General features: G+C 45.7%; 2 protein-coding genes and 2 long non-coding RNA genes across 5 annotated transcripts; 1 reads left to right on the top strand and 3 right to left on the bottom strand.

Moving 5' to 3' along the window:
• The first annotated feature begins 644 nt into the window (after positions 1-644).
• LOC109515402 (uncharacterized) lies at positions 645-2,110 on the top strand. The gene is made up of 3 exons (XR_002168180.1): positions 645-716; positions 1,861-1,982; positions 2,018-2,110. It is a non-coding gene; the product is annotated as an uncharacterized LOC109515402 (long non-coding RNA).
• LOC109515401 (uncharacterized) lies at positions 1,220-2,112 on the bottom strand. The gene is made up of 2 exons (XR_002168179.1): positions 2,021-2,112; positions 1,220-1,985 (listed from the first exon to the last, which is right to left on the bottom strand). It is a non-coding gene; the product is annotated as an uncharacterized LOC109515401 (long non-coding RNA).
• Positions 2,113-3,169: 1,057 nt separating this feature from the next.
• Positions 3,170-11,115, bottom strand: slc2a3b (solute carrier family 2 member 3b). Its single transcript, XM_019869172.1, has 11 exons — positions 11,030-11,115; positions 10,845-10,939; positions 7,589-7,696; positions 6,971-7,131; positions 6,657-6,897; positions 6,178-6,340; positions 5,876-6,063; positions 5,461-5,565; positions 5,276-5,377; positions 4,067-4,270; positions 3,170-3,806 (listed from the first exon to the last, which is right to left on the bottom strand). Exons 2-11 carry the CDS (start codon positions 10,866-10,868, stop codon positions 3,546-3,548), a joined length of 1,557 nt encoding a protein of 518 aa, XP_019724731.1. The 5' UTR covers positions 10,869-10,939; positions 11,030-11,115; the 3' UTR covers positions 3,170-3,545.
• A 3,275-nt stretch (positions 11,116-14,390) lies between these two features.
• On the bottom strand, positions 14,391-17,043 carry cox6b2 (cytochrome c oxidase subunit 6B2). Of its 2 annotated transcripts, none has more exons than XM_019869162.1 (4): positions 16,935-17,043; positions 16,347-16,461; positions 15,075-15,175; positions 14,391-14,664 (listed from the first exon to the last, which is right to left on the bottom strand). In XM_019869162.1, the coding sequence occupies exons 2-4, from the start codon at positions 16,450-16,452 to the stop codon at positions 14,611-14,613; spliced, it is 261 nt and encodes an 86-aa protein (XP_019724721.1). In that variant the 5' UTR covers positions 16,453-16,461; positions 16,935-17,043; the 3' UTR covers positions 14,391-14,610. The 2 variants fall into 2 exon arrangements, with proteins under 2 accessions (XP_019724721.1, XP_019724720.1); XM_019869161.1 differs by having other exon boundaries at positions 16,347-16,486; positions 16,935-17,038.
• Between the last annotated feature and the right edge of the window lie 570 nt (positions 17,044-17,613).

The following is a 17,613-nucleotide window of genomic DNA, read 5'->3' as shown; positions in this document are numbered from 1 at the left end:
CCCCCCCCTCCACTCCAACCCCCCACTGGCTGCGGTTGAGGCCCGGCCCACGCACGCCACCCACTGGCCACCTGGCAGCATTGCAGCTTGTTGACGGGGGCGCGCTTTTCATGCCCCAGTTCTCCGCAATGAGGAAGACGTGAGTGGACTCTTGCAAGGGAGATGTTTGCCCGCCGGCTCGACACAGTCCGATGGCCCCATTCCCAGCTGGCCGGGGAGGGGGGGGCAGCCTCTTAAATTTGGGTATTTATGTCGAAAACCGATCATTACGAAATGAATCGCTTGACTTTTTTAGGCAGGCTGTCAGTAACGAAGCAAATCAGAATGCCTCTGGAAGTACACTGTACGATATCCATCGGGTGCCACGGAGATTTTTGAGGAGAAAATTGTTTTAAATTCCAGCAACATCCAATTCTCCCTCATATTTCATATCGAGTGGTGCCTCGAGATCAGAGTGGGACGCGAACGATGACTCGGATTGAAACTGACGTTGCAATACTGCTAAATGCCACAAGAGGGTGCAATTTGGTCGATTTTAGTCGGTATCAATTCATGGACAGTGTGGCTACAAAGAGACATATACCGAGTACAGTATTTTAAAATGTTTGTCTACGTTCGGATGATTTTTGTTTTGTTAATTCGAGATGCAGCGCTAGATGGTGGCAGTGAACCCGAACACACTTCATCACGAGAGGCATCTTCGAAGCGACTGCAAAGTAAGCAGCCGCCTCAAAAGAGGCTTCAGGATGTATGATGCCATTTACTGTCAAACTAACCCTCATGTAAATCATTGCACAGACTAGACTTGTGCAAAGAAGTACTGGCCAATAAATAGCATCAACTCCGCCCAGATATTTGAACACAGAATCATCAGCAGGACCAGAGAGACGGTTTCTTCCAATGAGCATTATTTTTATTTATTTAGTTTTGTCAGGGAAAACCAAATATCTTTTGAAAATCGTGTGACTCCACCCCGCCTAGTTAACATCAACAGACCAAAAGCAAAGCAGGAAAGTTGAACTCCTGCTCTCGTTGCATATTTTATCCCAATTTCTTTTTTGCTTGCTTTTATTTTATTGACCGTTTTGTTTCACCCGACTGAGCAGGGGGTGCCGTCTCAAGAAGGGCCGAAATAGGCCTGTCACACATCCCAATCGCATGACGTTCAACATCTGGTTCATCGCATCAATGGCCGGACAGCGATGATAGTCAGACAGTCTCTTCTTGACACAGATGCACAACTTTATTCCCACTTTAGTTCTTTTCGAAGGCGGCGTTTCACAGCAATGTGACACCCACTCATCACTTTTGCGTAGCGATATAAAAATGCAAGCACAGAGCAAATATATACAGATGAAAGGCTGGCATATTTAGTGGCGTACAGGAACGCTTAAGTAACAGCCCCAAAGACAGACAGGCACGAAAAATCAGAGCATTTCACAAATGTACACTCGTACCAATACATGAGGTACCCTCGAGATAATCCGCCGGCCAATTGAAGTGAACGTAAACATTCAATGATGTCTTGCGGGGTTGGTTTCATCTCGATGTAAAGTGGCAGCAACAGATCGAATGCGTCCGTTGGATTCTAAGCAGACGCTCGTCGTACAAGTCCGCTCCGCCAAAAGTGCAAATGTAACGCCGCCCCGCAAGCTGCGTTCAGCATCAAAACAAACAAATGGTCAATTTCTGTGCGTCCAGACCAAACCGCTGAAAATAAATACACGTTGCTAGTGTTTTGACGGGATCTCTTCGGTGACCTGCGAGGTTAGGATTAAACCAGTCGACCTTAAGCGACCATTTTTTCCTCTGCTTATTTGCGATTCGCATGACTCACCCAATTACTGTTTTTGTTCTCAGGTCAAAGGCCTGTCCGGTGCAAAAGTATTGCTTCCTGTGGCATCTTGGCGCCAAGGGACTATGTTGAGGTGAGGACAGGAGCTTCATTTAGTCAGGTCATAGCACAGCGTAGTGTAAAAGGAGTGCTTTGCTGTTATCCTGTGGCATTTATCGGAAGGACAAACCAAAGTAGGCAGGAGGTTGACTGATTCAGGCCATAGCCATGTCTAAAAGAAAAGTCGTGCTTTGCCACCATCGCGTGTCATTAAAGGCAATTCTGAATGGAGAGAATCTGATTTTTGTGATTTGCGGGAACTGGAGACAAACCTGGCCCCTAATAGCCAAAATCAGCATGTCATTGACTCACTTCCTTTGTAATGGCCTCTCGATGTCACAAAATGGCGACTCAGAACCAAGGTTATTGTGGTTCATGAAAAATGATCAAATAACAAAAATTGAAAAGGATTTAAAAAAAAATTATGAAATTGAAAAAAAAATTTAGAGTCCTTTAAAAAAAAAAAACTATAAACTAACTGAGGCTTATAACGCGATGTAAAAGTAACGTTGATTCACGTGAAAATGTCTTTTGTTTTCATCTTTGTTCATTATTTTCCTGGCTGAGATTTTAGGGTTCATTTGGAATTGCAGTGGACTTTATTACCCAACACTGACTGTGGCTTTATTCTTTTTTATCTTGCAGTGAACAAATCTTCCTTACATGGAAAAAAAAGCTAAATCTAATACTAAACTGAATAAAAACAAACTAGAACACAGCATTTTGAACAATTAAAAACTATCAAACCTGTTCCAAAAATCAATTGAAACTAATTGACCTTCAACAATTTAAAAGAAACACTGCCAGGCACTACTTTTTCCACTGTACAGGCCTATGCAAGTTTTCGACTCCCCCCTCCAAAATGTTTCCACTGCACCGTCACTGCTTCCTTCTCTTTTGTCATTTTGACTACGTTTGTCCAAATGAAGCTCCTCAACACACTTCATGACCAAGAAGCCAGCAGATGGCGGCAAAACAGCATGGTGGTACATTGCGCTCCATTTGATTGGAGAAAGTTGCAAGCGGTTGTCACGCAAAAAGGTCCCGCGAAGAGCTTAAGCGCTACCTCATCGTCATACAATCAAAGTTTCTCGTTGGCAGTAGACGTGCACGCAAACTCGTTTCTTCTTGAGCAGCACAGTCCAACAAATGCAAAGTATATACACACACACCAACAGTTCCTATGCTGCAGAATGATACGACTGACCTTGCTTGGATTGATTTTTTTTTTTTTTTTGGGGGGGGGGGGGGGGAGTCTGTCGACAGGCGGTCTTCGAGGTCAGCCTGGCTTTGTGAGGCCGACCTCAATATCTAAAAGCTGGAATCCAGTAACCTTCTAACGCGGCCGACGGCCGGGGGCGGGGGGGCGGGGGTGTTCTGAACACTGAACGCAGGTTGATCCTCTTACAAAGGAGGCAGTATGCGAGGCATGTCAACAAACTCTGAAGGCACGGTGGTTCTGTTTAAGCAGGTTTACAAGGACCTCAGTTAATTATTTTGGTATTTCCACATGAAACGAAAAACAAAAAAAAAAAAACAAAGCACCCTGTTAAGTGTGATTTGTTTGACACTACAAAAAGGCTCACTCAAATGTGATGTCGTCCCACTGACCTTTTCTACCTGCTTTCTTGTCACATGACTTCTTTCTCTTTTAGGGATTCTCCGCGGGAAGAGCCACCATGGGGACCTTTTCCGAGGGGGACATGGGCGGAGGTTCTTTGCTCCCGGGTTGGTCCACAACCGCCGCTTCGGGTGCGGGGGAACTGGGGGATTTGGCGGCGCTGGCGGCGAATCCTTGAGCAATGTCGTCGAAGGTCCTTCCTTTGGTCTCGGGCACCCGCAGGAAAGTGAAGATGAAGAAGGCGATGAGCAAGACCATGAAGATGATGAACACGTAAGGACCGCAGAGTTCCTAAGGGGAACACAGACAGAGAGTTTGGATCATCGAGCGCAGTCGTCCACAAAGTGTGGCACGCAGGCGCCCTCTTGTGGCATAGTAAAGTATCACCTACCTACATTCAGTTGTACAAATTAAAAAAAAAATAAAAAAAAAGGATGTACTGTTTTGAGAATAGAAAAAGTCAAAATGTTTACAAGAGGAAAAAGAAAAAAAGTTCCTAGCCACGTCACCGACTATTTTCAGGGTTGACGGTCGTGCGTGTGAACACGTACCTCCAGTTTGGGGAAACCAAGGCCCACCAGGAAGTTGGCGGTCCAGTTGGAGAAACCGGAGACGGCCATGGCGGCGGGTCGAGGACCCTGGGCGAAGAGCTCGGCCACAATGAACCAGGGGATGGGACCCGGACCCATCTCAAAACTGGCCACGAAGGCGAACACGGCCACGATGGCCAAGTAGCTCAGAGACGGGGTCGATTTCTGCTCAGACAAAACAGCAAAATGAGGCAAATAAATTCATGACAGTCACAGCTAGGGCCCGAATACTTCATAAGAGGTAAGCCGCCTTGTTTTTCTGAATCCAAAACAAGAAAAGAAGAGAGCATATTCAAATGATGACATCCCTGAAGACAAATACAAACTGATCGAGGTAACTATAATTGGAGCTACAGTATGCAGTTGATATCAAAAGTTTACACGCCCCACTGTTCAAAGTTTTTGTAAGACCAAAAAAAAAAAAAAAGCAGCCAAGATATATCGTTCTAAAACTCTCCGCCATTAATGTGACCTGTAACCTGGATTACTCAACAATTTTTTTTCCCTCATTTTTATTATTTTCAGTGAAATAATACAGGTGCATCAGCATAACACATCCCTCTGCATCTCTTTGGGGCATTTTATTACGATCCGACGAGACCAAAGTTCAAGTTTTTGACCACAATTCCCAAACGCAACTTTGCTCATCACCAAAAGAACACCAGAGCAACAGCTGAGCATGACCGAAGTGGGGCCTTAGACAAGGTGGAAGGAATTAGGAACAGTTCCAAATAATCGTCACTATTTGCACAAAACCTTCGGAAGAAAATAAAATAAAATAAAATACAGTCAAGTTAGCAAATGCCCACGAGAACAGCTGAACTTGAATTAGGGTTAATGAGAGGCACTCGGCAACGCCAGCAGTTGTGTGCTGACTCCAATTTAACATTTTGGTTGTTTACTTTTAATTCCCTTGTTTTTGTTGTTTTTTTATCCAATCGAGTTGCCCAGGTAATACAAAACAAGCATTTTAAAGAATGTACACATTTCAAGACACTTTTTTTTACATCACTTTGGTAACTTCATTTGTTTGTATTTGTTCCTCGACCAGTCCAAAAAAATCCGCCTTACGTGAAACGTGGCACAGAAAAAAAAAATGTTAGCCTCATGTTAGCCTTCACCCAGGACCGCTGTTTTGAAAACCGACGGACTCATCCAATCGTCACTCACCACCAGGGAAAGGGAAATGGTCATGAGCAGGGCAGAAATGGCCATTCCGCCCAGTCCGATCAGGTGTAAGGTCCTTCGGCCCGCCTTTTCCACCAGGAAGAGCTGGGGGAAAATCCGCAGGGATTGGTCGACAATCCAACGAACTGCGCGGAAAAGGGACGACAAAGTTGCGGTGCGACACTCACGGAAACAACGGTGAACACGGTGTTGACCACTCCGGCGCCGATGGTGGCGTAGATGGGTTGAGTTACACCCGCCGTGGCAAAGATGCCCGTCGAGTAGTAGAAGACCTAAAATAAAGTTCAACGTGAGTCCGCGACAGACATATCGGACGACGTCGCAGTTCCGAGGGTCCGTGTTGGGATCTGAGAGTGACGGCAAGATCACATCTTGATAACAAGGAGCTATGCTAAAGTGAGTTGAGGAGCTTCAATTGGAAACAAGTAGTGTTTCGCTGCCATCTTGATGCCATGGAGCTATGCTGAAGTGAGTTGAGGAGCTTCATTTAGCCACAAGTAGTGCAATTGGAAACTAAACGTCCAGAATTTTTCACGTTAACTCCCCACGGACGTTTCCCAGCCCCGAGTAAGCGTTACTCACGGCATTGATGCCCGAAAACTGCTGAGAGAGCTGCAGAACGATGGCGATGATGATGGGCTGGCGGTAGTTCTGTGAGCGGAAGAGCTCCAGGATGGTGACTTTCTTCTCCATGGCCATCCGCATCCCCTCCTCCTTCATCTCATCGATGTCCTCGCTCACGTCCTCGCAGCCGCGTAGACGCACCAGCGCTGCAAGGCGGGACAGCAGCAGTGGGAATGAGGTTGAGGAAAAAAAAAAAAAATACAGATGTGATGCCAAAGTGAGGATCTCGTGTACGGTGGTGTGCGCGTGCGGGTCAGGACCTTTCCTGGCCTCGTCCTCCTGCTTGAGGACAATGAGAAGGTAGCGGGGGCTCTCGGGGCAGAAGGGCAGCATGATGCTCTGCAGGATGGCAGGCAGGGCGGTCAAGGCCAGGAGGATGGGCCACAGAGTATCCGAGCCCAGAAGAGACTCCAGACCAAAGATCTAAAGAGAAGAAACAAAAACACACCATATTGTCACAATTTTGTGAATGATGGAGAGCAAATTCTTGACCTAATTTCTTTTGCAAATCTTTGCAGATGTGCTGCAAATTCAGGACAGTTCATGGATACAAGCTAAAAATGTGCCTCCAGCATTTCAATTTATTTATTTTTTTTCACTTTCACAATGACAGAAGATTTTGATTCCTCATCAGCTCTTCAGCATTCCCACCCCATTTCTAAAGAGAGTGCGGCCTCTCGTTTCATAACTGCACACGATCTTATCGGACTCGAGCGCAAGACGCGCGTCAGTCTCGTACCTGTGCCACCAGGATGCCGATAACCACGCCCAGCTGGTGCAGGGTGCCGAAGGCCCCTCGGAGGGCGGTGGGGGCGATCTCGCCCACGTACATGGGCGTCAGTCCGGTGCACAGACCGCAGAACATGCCGATGATCAAGCGTCCGATGATGACCATCTCGAAAGAGCGACTCAGGCTGGAGAGTCCCATCAGGGCCCCGCCCAGCAGGGCCAGAATGTTGGCCAGCAGCATGGATTTCCTCCTGGACGGTTAAGATGGTCAACGGACACATTTTGGGCATTGGCATTTTTTCCCCAGAGTCTTGACTTGCTCACCTGCCAAACTTGTTGACGATGGCCCCCACGCTGAAGGAGCCCAACATGCCTCCCACACTAAAGATGGCCACCGCAAAACTCCACACCATGGTGGTGGCTCCCGGACTGAAGGGCTCGTTGAAGCGCTCCAGAGAAACATTTTGGAAGAACCTACGCAGTTTCTGTTCAAGCCACAACAAAAGAAAAACAAAACAAACGCAATAAAATTATATATGTATAAGCATTTTTTTTGTGTGTGTGTGTTCAACAATCCACATTGGGGCCGCATAACTTTAGTAAAGCCCTCAGTGCATGTAACAAGGTCATCCCCCAAATTTTTGAATCTGTCCTTGAGCCATTTTTTTTTTTACATTTACATTTTACATTTTAAAAATGAAATGAAATGAATGCTATTTGTCATCAATTGTTGCTCTGTTTTAGAAAGACTCTGTTCTCCCAAAGTAATTAGAGTACATCACGGTGAAAATGTATTTGCATACACTGGTGCAATTCAACAAAAGGTACCTTATTAGCAACACACACACACACACACACACACACACACACACACACACACACACACACACACACACACACACACACACACACACACACACACACACACACACACACACACACCTGCTCAGGTGCATTGATGACCCCGGTGTTGTAACCAAACTGCAGCGAACCGATGACGGCAGTGGACACGCAGTAGAGCAGGTAGCAGGTGACTTTCTTCTGCTTGGGCTGTTGCATGAAGGCGAGAGAAAGGACCAAGTGAGATGAGAACAAAGCGTGGATGCATTTGCTCAAAGAAAGGCCTCTGTTGGAACAGTGGCTGCGGAGTGTCGCTGCCTTTTGACAAAGCTCCTTGTTGTTTGTGGACACGCTGGCCGTCACGCAGGCACAATGAGCCTTTTCCACATCCCGGCTCTCACTGGCTTCCTTTCAACCTGCTTGTTATTGGCGCGACTGTAGCGCTCGCTGCGTGACAGGCAAGCCTGCAGGTCAAGTCCAAAGCACCTGCAGGGACTGGACCGGGATGGAATTCGGTTGTTTTTCCCGCTGGCCTCGGGATTAGTGCGTAATAAGCTGCTCATGCAGCAGATCTTTGCTGCATGCACAACACAAAGTTTCACTTTGAGAAGTTTGCATCACGTATTGCGTGGTTGTAGGGGCGGGAGGCGGGGAGGCAATTATGCAAAGTATAATAATAATAATAATAATAATCGTATTTAATTTGGTTAAAATACTTTGACTCATTTGTGCCTATTATAAAGTCATTAGTCATTATAAGTAGCAATTTCCAATTGTTTAAAAGACTAATTGTAAACATCTTCAGAATTTGCATGACAAATATTCACTCAAATATTTTACTTTTTTAAGACGTTAAACGATTAACAGTGTCTGTATATTTTAAGAATTTACACACTGACAATGCATCGAATGGACAATTATTTTTTTCAAATAAATTCAGTGAAACATGTTTTAACTTTGCATGGACGTCTTTATTTCATGTAATCGTTTGTCTGATCCTATTTTGAAATTGTTCAACCATCCACAATGGGTGTACCTTGACAGAACTTACAGACTGATCAAAACTCAATGTAATTCATTCTGTGTATTTATTTTCACTCATGATTTCAGAACGCATGTCTCTAAAATGTATTTTGAATCTTGATCTCACTTGGCAACATCAGTGTGTGCCATTTGAAGAATTGACAAACTCACGACGCAAAGACTGTTATAAACAAGCCAATATGGCCGCCGGTAGTGCATTGTGGGTAATTGTTAAAAGGACGGAGCCCTCTATTCTTCAATTTTTCCACGCTTGTAAACCTGCACTCTCGAACACGACGTCCGCCGCTCCTACTAGCGTACTGTGTCGTGTGGGTACTGCGATCGGACCAAAGAAGCAGAAATGAATGAAGCAGAAGATAAAGAAGAACAAAAAGGAGGAGAAACGCAAAGACGACAGGCAGAGACAACACGCGGGCAACTTGCAGCGACACGCTTTTTGTTGCGCAACTGTCGAGCGATGTGACGTGCAAATTACGCCGGTGCCGTCACGCCTTTTAAATGCGGGGAGCGGTCGGGACATTTACCAGCCCAAGAAACACACGCGATGTAGCTCTGCGATGCATGAGTCTCAATTATCAGTCTAGTGGTCATTTACAACATTGCAACATTTGCTTGCCAGCTACAAAAAAAACTAAACAAAAAAAAAAAAACAATAACCAAACAAAAAAAAAAACAAATACTGGCAACCCCCTGGAATGGTCACCAGCCAATACCAGGACACTTACAGACAAACAAGGAGGGGGGGGGGGGTTATACACGCACAGAACCAACGTGCAAATGCCACACCGGAACCTGTGAAGAGGTGCGATAGACCTGCTAACCGCGAGAGCACTTTGCTGCCTTTCAACCGACTCGAGTTGAGTCATTTCCTGTCATTGCGCTTCAGTCCTGACTCCAGCCGTCACAGGCAATGAGGTATCCAAATCACTCGCACAGTTGGACGGTTTGGTCTTGGCTCCTCTTTAAACTGCAGTTAATCCTTTGGAATTTTACAAAATGGGTCGTTGCATTCTTCAACAAGGGGGGGGGGTGAAGACTGCTGGGTCAACGTTGGACCCTCACAACTTGTATTTTTATACATCAAACACCATCCATCCGTGTATCCAACTTCTGAATCGCTTCATCCTCACAAGGGTGGCGGGGGGGTGCTGGAGCCTACCCCAGCCGTCTTCGGGCAGTCGGCGGGGCACACCCTGAACCGTTTGCCAGCCAATCGCAGGGCACACAGAGACAAACAACCATCTGCGCTCACACTCACACCGAGGGATAATTTGGAGTGTTCAATCAGCCTGCCATGCATGTTTTTGGAATGTGGGAGGAAAGCGGAGCACCCGGAGAAAACCCATGCAGGCACGGGGAGAACATGCAAACTTCACAGAGGAAAGCCGGAGCTGGGATCAAACCCACGACCTCTGCACTGTGAGGTCGATGCGCTAACCAGTCCCCCACCAGGCCGCCTGACGTCAAACACATCCAATGAAATTCATGTTGGATGGACTTCACATTTTAGCGTTAAACAAACAACACGCAAATGTGCTGCCATGAAACCTGTCACCATTTTATTTTGGGAATCCTTTGGCTGGCGACCATTCCTGGGAGTAGGCGGGATCGGCTGCAACTCACCCGTCACCCAAGTAAGGACAAGCGCTCTCGAAAAAAAAAAAACATTCGTGGATGCATTAGTTCAGTTTGTGAGAGGATTTTTTCTTTTTTTGGTGTGTATTCACATTCCGTGTGCATATTTGGACACCCATCCAAGCGATGTCAAAATGTGAAGTAAGCCTCAGGACGACCAAAGAATGTGCAACATGTTGCCCAAGAAAAACCACCGCTGGGTACGAAGCACTCGTCGTCCGATTTGAACTTGGCCGAATCACCTCGTTGAAGGATCACTTCGCGTGAGAATCTGTCAACGCAGCCCCCGTACCGGATGTCATGAGACGGCGCAGGTGTACCTAATGTTGTGTCTTCTTCTCCCGCGCGTGTCCTTGCTTTCTCTCAACGTGCATTTAAACACAGAGGCATCACACTCAAGTCGCAGCTTGCCCTGCTCTCCCTTCTCTTAGTCACGTCCCCAAAACGCTCAGTTCTCATCCTCCTCTTGCCAGAAAGGAAAATTACCGAAATGCCAGCCTGCGACTTAATGAACTCCAGCTTTTTATTCCAATGCGAGCTGCACCAAACAGAATCCAATCAAACAAGTGGGAACCGACACCGAAAGTTTACAGGCGCAAGTTCGGAACTTTGGCACGGCACCGGCAGCTTTGCCGTTAAAGTTCTGCGGTCATACAATAAAAGGAACAGAAGTGTCTACCTTATCATCTTCCATGCGCTCCATCTTCACGTTTTTTTCTGAACAAAACGGACTTTCTGGAAAAACGCGCTTCTCTGTGCAAACAGCTGTTGAACCTGAAAGTAAATAGATACAAACAAGCGGCAGCCCGACGTCAGCAAAGCCAGAAGCCAAATGGCGGCGCGCGACAGCGAGTCCCACTGTACCTGATGGACTGGGATGGGCCGGACCTGTTTGTGGTCCAGACGATTGAGATGGTCTGCCCTCACTTCAGCAGCGGCAGATGAGAAACTCCTCCCCCTCTCTTCCTCCTCCCTCCACACACTCGTCTGGTTTCGCCCCCCTCCCGAGATCCCATTTAAAGAGAGGCGAGTGCTGCGAAAGTCTCCTTCGGTAAAACTGCATCAAGCAATTTTTTTAGCGGGGCTTTGGAACAAAATACATCCTTAAAGATCAAGGTGGGTCATGCTATTCTTATGAGAAGACACACTTACCAAATACATGTTGATTCTTACAGACGATGGGCATTTATGGTGGGAATCACAGGTGTCCAACTCAAGGCCCGGGGGCCAGATCTGGCCCGCCACGTCATTTTATGTGGCCCGCGAAAGCAGACCATGTGTGTCAACTTCCACGATCCTTTCTAAAATCTGTACCGAAATGTCAAATTGTCATGTGGAATACATAACGTTGAGATTTTGCAATCATTTTCTGAACCTGTTTACACTCACTTGGTTCCAAAACTTATGATGCATCAATTTGTTGTTTACAAGTAATAATACTACATGATGAGTTAATATTAATTCAGCCCTCCGAGGGAAGACGCAACTCCAAAGTGGCCCGTGACAAAAATTAGTTTAACCCCCCCCAGGTGTTATTCCTTTCTGTGACTCCTCCAGTCTCTCTTGTGCAACCTGATGATGACACTCTGTGACATCGTAAGATCAGTCGCCAAATTCCTTGTGAGAACATCCTGCTTGGTGCCGTTGATCAAATGTTCGGCATCATCGGCAAAGTGTGTGGACTTTTTGTTTTGGTTTTCAATCCACTCCATCGAAAGCCATTACGGTGGCGCACGATTTCACGCGCAGCTCCAAAACGCGCATTGCCTCATCCAAAGATGAAAGCTTGTAGTTCCCCGGCCTCCAATCATGATGACCTCACATGCGTCTCACTGCGGCATGTTTGCGGTCATCTACGGGAAAAAAGAGAAGAGGAAGAGAAGAAAGGAGAAGGAGGACGACACGTTGGGGGGCCAACGTGCCTGAGGTGGGGAACAAACTCGGCCGGCTGAAAGGAGGCTCTGTGGCGGCTGCCCACCAGGGCGCCAGCACAATGGGCAACGTGCACATGCCTGAGATACAAAGCCCGGTCATGCAGAGACCATGAGACCGGCTCAGTAGGTGGCGAACAATCAGAAGCCCACCTCCCTTCCCCTAATTCCTCATTTCTAATCTGGTGGCCCACCTAAATCTCGGCCTGGAATTTGAAGGCTTCCACAAAATACCAAAGTGTTAAGATTTGATTTTCATCAACTGGATTGACCTCCATGATCTAATGAGAGAGCTGCTGTTGACAAATAAAATTGAGGGAAAACAAACTTGTGTTCTTTCGCAACTGCTCAGATGACTGTAGCCCAGAAAATGTGATCAATTTTTTAGGAAGTTTTTTGAAAAGTGATGAAATCGGCACGATGCGAGCAGCATTAAAAAAAAAAAAAAAAAAAAGTCCAATTTGAAATTTCACAATGGTCTTGGAATGACTATTTAAATTGTTGATAAATTGAGATTCATTTTCCTACAAATGGCTTCGGACAGAAGACACAAAGTATTTAAAGAATAAAATCCTTGACGTGACTCCTCTCGATAAAATATGAATTTTGTAAAAAAAAAAATCCTTTGCCTTGAAATTACACAGGATGGCTGCCGATATTAAAAGCTCTACAAAGAATATTGAGAAATACACAAAACAGTACTAAGCTTAAATTATTTTGGTGTCGAAACCCAATGTGTATTTTTATTTATGTATTTGACTTGAAATTGCAGACATATGCTAAAATGTGATTAGTATTTCTTAAATTTGAACCTAACTATGCAGACGAAACCCAGCTGTCACAGGAGGAGCGCAATTAGTCATGTCTGCTACTGGGTAACGATTCCGCTCCTCACGTCACACAAAACCGAGGGAAACATTTGAGGCACCGAATTTCGACATCTCCGAGCTACAGAGTATTGATGATTTTTTTTTTTTTTTTGGAGTAACGTCACACACGCGGCGTGTGTCTTACAAACACACACGCGTCAAAAGAACCAGATGTTGTGACACAGCGGTTATCTTTCGCAAGCGAGACATCCTACCTGCAGCTGTTACACACACACACACACACACACACACACACACGCACACGCGCGCGCACGCACACGCGCGCGCGCGCTACCGTGCAACTCAGTGTCGCTGAAAGCATTCGCTTCATTCTTCAAGCCCTCCTTTCCCGACATCCCATCCGGTGATCTGTTGCCAAGACAACGTATCATCCAGCAACCTGGACACAATCAAATTAAAGTGTTATTTGTACACAGTAAGAGCGCGAGAGGAAGGAAGCGAGGCCAGAGCTGCTGTCTGCCAATCTCGCTTGCGCACACACGCCATCGACTGGCATCCATTTCCTGATCATTTGCAACAACCCGGACGAGCACAATGTCCACTGTCTCGAAACAATGAAAACAGCCGTTGCAGACTCTCTATCGAAAGTCTAAATTGGCTTTGAGTGTTTATTTTGTAACTTGAAATTCCGACCATGGTTTCACCCCGAACCCAGACTTGAAACCCGAATGTGCTCACTGGCATACCGTGTGACTCTCTGCCAGCATTCATCAGATCTGACGTTTGACGTGCTGCGTAGCAGTCGAAATAATGCTCAGATGGACCATTAAAGGGGTGGCTGGTTCCGAAAGCTGCATTTAGTCACAGCGGCCCACAGGGGGCGATGTGGCCAATTGCGAATGAAACGGATTGCAGGCGCCAAATAAACACACAGACTTGTCAGGACCCATCAAGCACAGTTTGGAGTATGCGCCAATTGTGGAGTGCGTTGCCAGTCGGTTATGTCACAGAGTCACGCCACTTGGCCCACTAGCCTGTTTGAAATTCCTTACAAAAATAACGGGGGGCATAACGAACAGTTCTGAGCGTTTCATCGAATGTGCTTGCTTGACCGAAAGTCCATTGACTACTCGGAAAACCACACCACGTAAAACCCATAAATACAACCAAAGTGCAATCTGACTCCGAAGCAGGTTTGGCAAACGGAAACCTATCCAACGGTGACACCTTGTGGTCAAAGTGTGCCATTACAGAGCCACGAAACTTCTGCTAAGTGATCGACAACATTAAAGACGTCCCAGGATGCAATCGGCCCAACAAAGACTGAACTATCATTTTCGTACTTGAATCGTTTTGTCAAAAGCTGAAGATGATGATAAGATTACAAATATCGCAAAAAATGTGTCATTGTCATGATTAGGATGGAATTTGGAGACCAAATAAAAACAACACAAAAGACCGACTCTGTGTGCACTGTATTTATTGAATAAACAATGCCAAACAGGAAGTGACTATACATATTGGGGGAAAAACACAGCTTTGACCTTGACGTGCGTTTGAATCTTAAGTTAAGACCAGGAACCCTACAGAAGATGACAGCATTGGCGTGGGGCGCTGGTTGAAGATGTTCACAACACGATTGAGGGAATTGTAACCAGTTTTGACGGATGACAGTGGTGGTGTTTTAGATTTTTCCAGGGAAACTTCCATTCTCAATCTGCTCGTCCCATTTAGCAACCTGCGGGACACATGAAAACAACCGTGACCATCGAGTGGTCGCATCTTGAGGTACACCCTCGCAATGCAATGCAAACACGAGCCATGCATTTATAGGGGGCCAATTTACACATTACAAAAAAAAAAAAAAAAAAAAAGACATGACAAGAGTAAGTGTCTTTATATTAAGTTGTTTTTAGGCTGCAGTTTTTATTATAACATCTTGGTGACACTTTACTGTTTTTTGTGTGTAATATGGTAACATGAAGACTTAACGCAAAAAAAAAATTTGGGGAAATGTTGAACTGAACTGGGGGTTGAAAAAAATCTTTTGAATATTTTGACAGTTTCATCACATCACAATATTAAATTGAGAAAACTTGACAGAGTGAATGCAAACGTTGAAGAACGCCTCCACAATGTCGGCCTTACCCAGCTCAAGGGACAAAGACTTTTGTACACCCTCTTGTACCACTCGCATGGGGCCACATCCTGGTCTTTGGCCGACAGGGCCTTGTTGCACCTGTGGAAGTCTGGACAGAAAATTGGCAAAGGCTTCGATGAATACATTCAGTGGAAGGAAATTCAACTGACACTGTCCTGTACAGCGGATGTCCCAAAAGTCACGCTGTGCTCGTTTATTTCAATTTCATTTCAGGCATAATTCGGACAGATGTGAAACTAACATCAGCATTTGACAGTTTGGAGTAGACTTTGCAGTTTTTGTAAGCGTGGCTCATGGCTGGCCAATTAACGGTGAAGCAGCGTTGAAAAAATGCCAACAGGCAAGCAATTTTTGTCCCTCACTGCAACCATCAATTTGATCAGCCTTATTGCTGCCACACTGCTTCAACGTGCGGTACAATTTCCGCTATCCTTGGCAAGTTTCTCTAAAACGGATCTGATGCTGACAAACCACGCAGCGGGAGGCCTCAAGAGTGATAAAGCTTCATTCCTCCCGACTTCAGGTTGGTGAGCATCAAAATCTTCAGAATGGTCGGTGGCAGGCCGCCATCTTTCAATGCCGCTCCAATGTCAATTGGCGAGCCATGTGCAAGGGGAACGACAGCCTGACAAAAACTGCAGAGCGTAAACTGTCAAACACTATTCGCCTCTAATCTGTCTGAACACCACCTGAATCAAAATGGGGGGGGGGGGGCAAAAAGAAGTGGATAGTGTCATTGAAGACATCATTTGTACGACACACCACAAACAGAGCAAATCACACACACAGACAGGCATGCAAGGAGTGGTCAGTGTGAAATGGGCGCTCCAAAAAACAGAGCCCCACTTTTCTGAGATGGAGGTTTGGGGACGCTGTCTTGCTCAAGGGCTCCTCGAATGCAACCAGCAAACAACATTGAAAAGAACTATTTCTGTCACAACGTGTTGCCTTTTTTAAATTTGACATATTAGCCACAGGATGACTTAAACAATGACCTTTGGTTTCAATTCCCCGAAGCTACTGCTTCCCCCAAAGAAATAAGTAACACTCTCTCTTACCTATTTATTTTATTTGTTTTAATGTTCAAGCACAACACAATCAAACAAACATAAAATAATCAAAATCAATAGTTGATTGATCACGTGAAGGGCAGACTTGCCCAATTTGCAGACGGTGCGTTTGAAAGCATCCAACATTCAAAGCGATCCAATATTTGACTCCAGATAATTCGTTTCAATCGGGATAGTGCATCGGCTTACCCAAGTAGTTCTGGAAGCAGTTGCGGGTCTGGTTGGTGTTGGGGAAGCGGGCGTCAAAGGGCGCAGTCCTGTAGTTCTTGATCTTCTCCTCAATTGTCTCACTCATGTTTGCCGGCTTCGGATATGAGGTTCACTCGTTTCTTCAATAAGACACCGAATGCATTTTGAAATAGGAGCGACTTAAAGCGCATCGACGTGACCTCCGCGTAAAGCGCAACGTTAACCAGCTAAGTTATAAATAAACCGGCGAGCGGTAATTAGTTTCGACCGCCAACACCCAGTCACCGTTTGGCACTACTTAATGGCTTATAAACAACATAAACGTGCAACAGAGTGGTTCGTTTAGTAGAAAAAAACAACGGACATTAAATAGAAAACGACTCGGCGAGTTAGCATGGTTAGCCGAGGAGGATACTCACGCGTAGATGCTAACTCTCCAATTGTGGACATTTTTAGCGGGGGTGACAAATATTAACACGACACCAATTGCTACCCATCCCTACAATACTGAGTAGCTCAGTATAAAGACTACAAAAGACCAAATGTGTCGAGCGAAAGAGCCACATTTGAATGTAAAGGCGAGCTAACCTTGAGTGCTTTTCGGCCGTTGTCCTCTATGGAAAGATGTCCTTCCTGTTCCACGCGCAAAGCATGCCGGGGCGGAGTCGACAAAATCGAACACGCCTGATGACTGAAATGCTCCCATACACTTGAATGAAATACTTAATACAGTACATTCATTAGTCAAACACACACACACGCACGCACACACACACGCACGCACACACACACACACACACGCACACACACACACACACACACACACACACACGCATACACACACGCACACACATCGTGATTTTTGTTGTTGTTGTTGACATATCCAAAGAACTCAACGGTATTTCCAGGGCACTTTAAAAACAACCACCGCTGCATACAAAGTGCTGTGCCTGAATTAAAAATGAGACCCACAAAAACAGTTAAACCAATAAAGTAATGACCTAAAGACAGTAGCTCCAATCAAGCACTAAAATGATACCAAGTCAAATAAAAATGCGTTTCAAGACGAGTTCTGAAAGTGGACAGAGAGGGGGCTTGCCTAACCTCATTCCAAAGAGAGGGACCGGCTTTTGCTCACTACTACCTCGCTTGCGACAATGTCCACTCGTGTGCACATAAAACAAATCCACAACTTTCAAAATAAAAGCACAGAGTTTCATGATGTATTTTGACTTCATGGTCACCGTGGGGGTCAGTCAAAGACTGA

The sequence above is a fragment of the Hippocampus comes genome, unplaced genomic scaffold (genome assembly GCF_001891065.2).
Source record: "Hippocampus comes isolate QL1 unplaced genomic scaffold, H_comes_QL1_v1.1 scaffold67, whole genome shotgun sequence".
NCBI classification, from domain to species: domain Eukaryota; kingdom Metazoa; phylum Chordata; class Actinopteri; order Syngnathiformes; family Syngnathidae; genus Hippocampus; species Hippocampus comes.
This window is presented reverse-complemented; position numbering and strand designations above follow the sequence as displayed.

Excerpts from the sequence above, each read along its gene's own strand:
- slc2a3b (XM_019869172.1), bottom strand. The coding sequence starts at position 10,868 with ATGGAGCGCATGGAAGATGATAAG. Across the intron at positions 5,566-5,875 it reads AGTTTTCGGGCATCAATGCC|GTCTTCTACTACTCGACGGG; the intron begins GTGAGTAACGCT and ends ACTTTATTTTAG. Across the intron at positions 4,271-5,275 it reads CCATTTCCCTTTCCCTGGTG|AAATCGACCCCGTCTCTGAG; the intron begins GTGAGTGACGAT and ends TTGTCTGAGCAG.
- cox6b2 (XM_019869162.1), bottom strand. The coding sequence starts at position 16,452 with ATGAGTGAGACAATTGAGGAGAAGATCAAGAACTACAGGACTGCGCCC. Across the intron at positions 15,176-16,346 it reads CTGCTTCCAGAACTACTTGG|ACTTCCACAGGTGCAACAAG; the intron begins GTAAGCCGATGC and ends TTTTCTGTCCAG. Across the intron at positions 14,665-15,074 it reads GTCTTTGTCCCTTGAGCTGG|GTTGCTAAATGGGACGAGCA; the intron begins GTAAGGCCGACA and ends TGTGTCCCGCAG.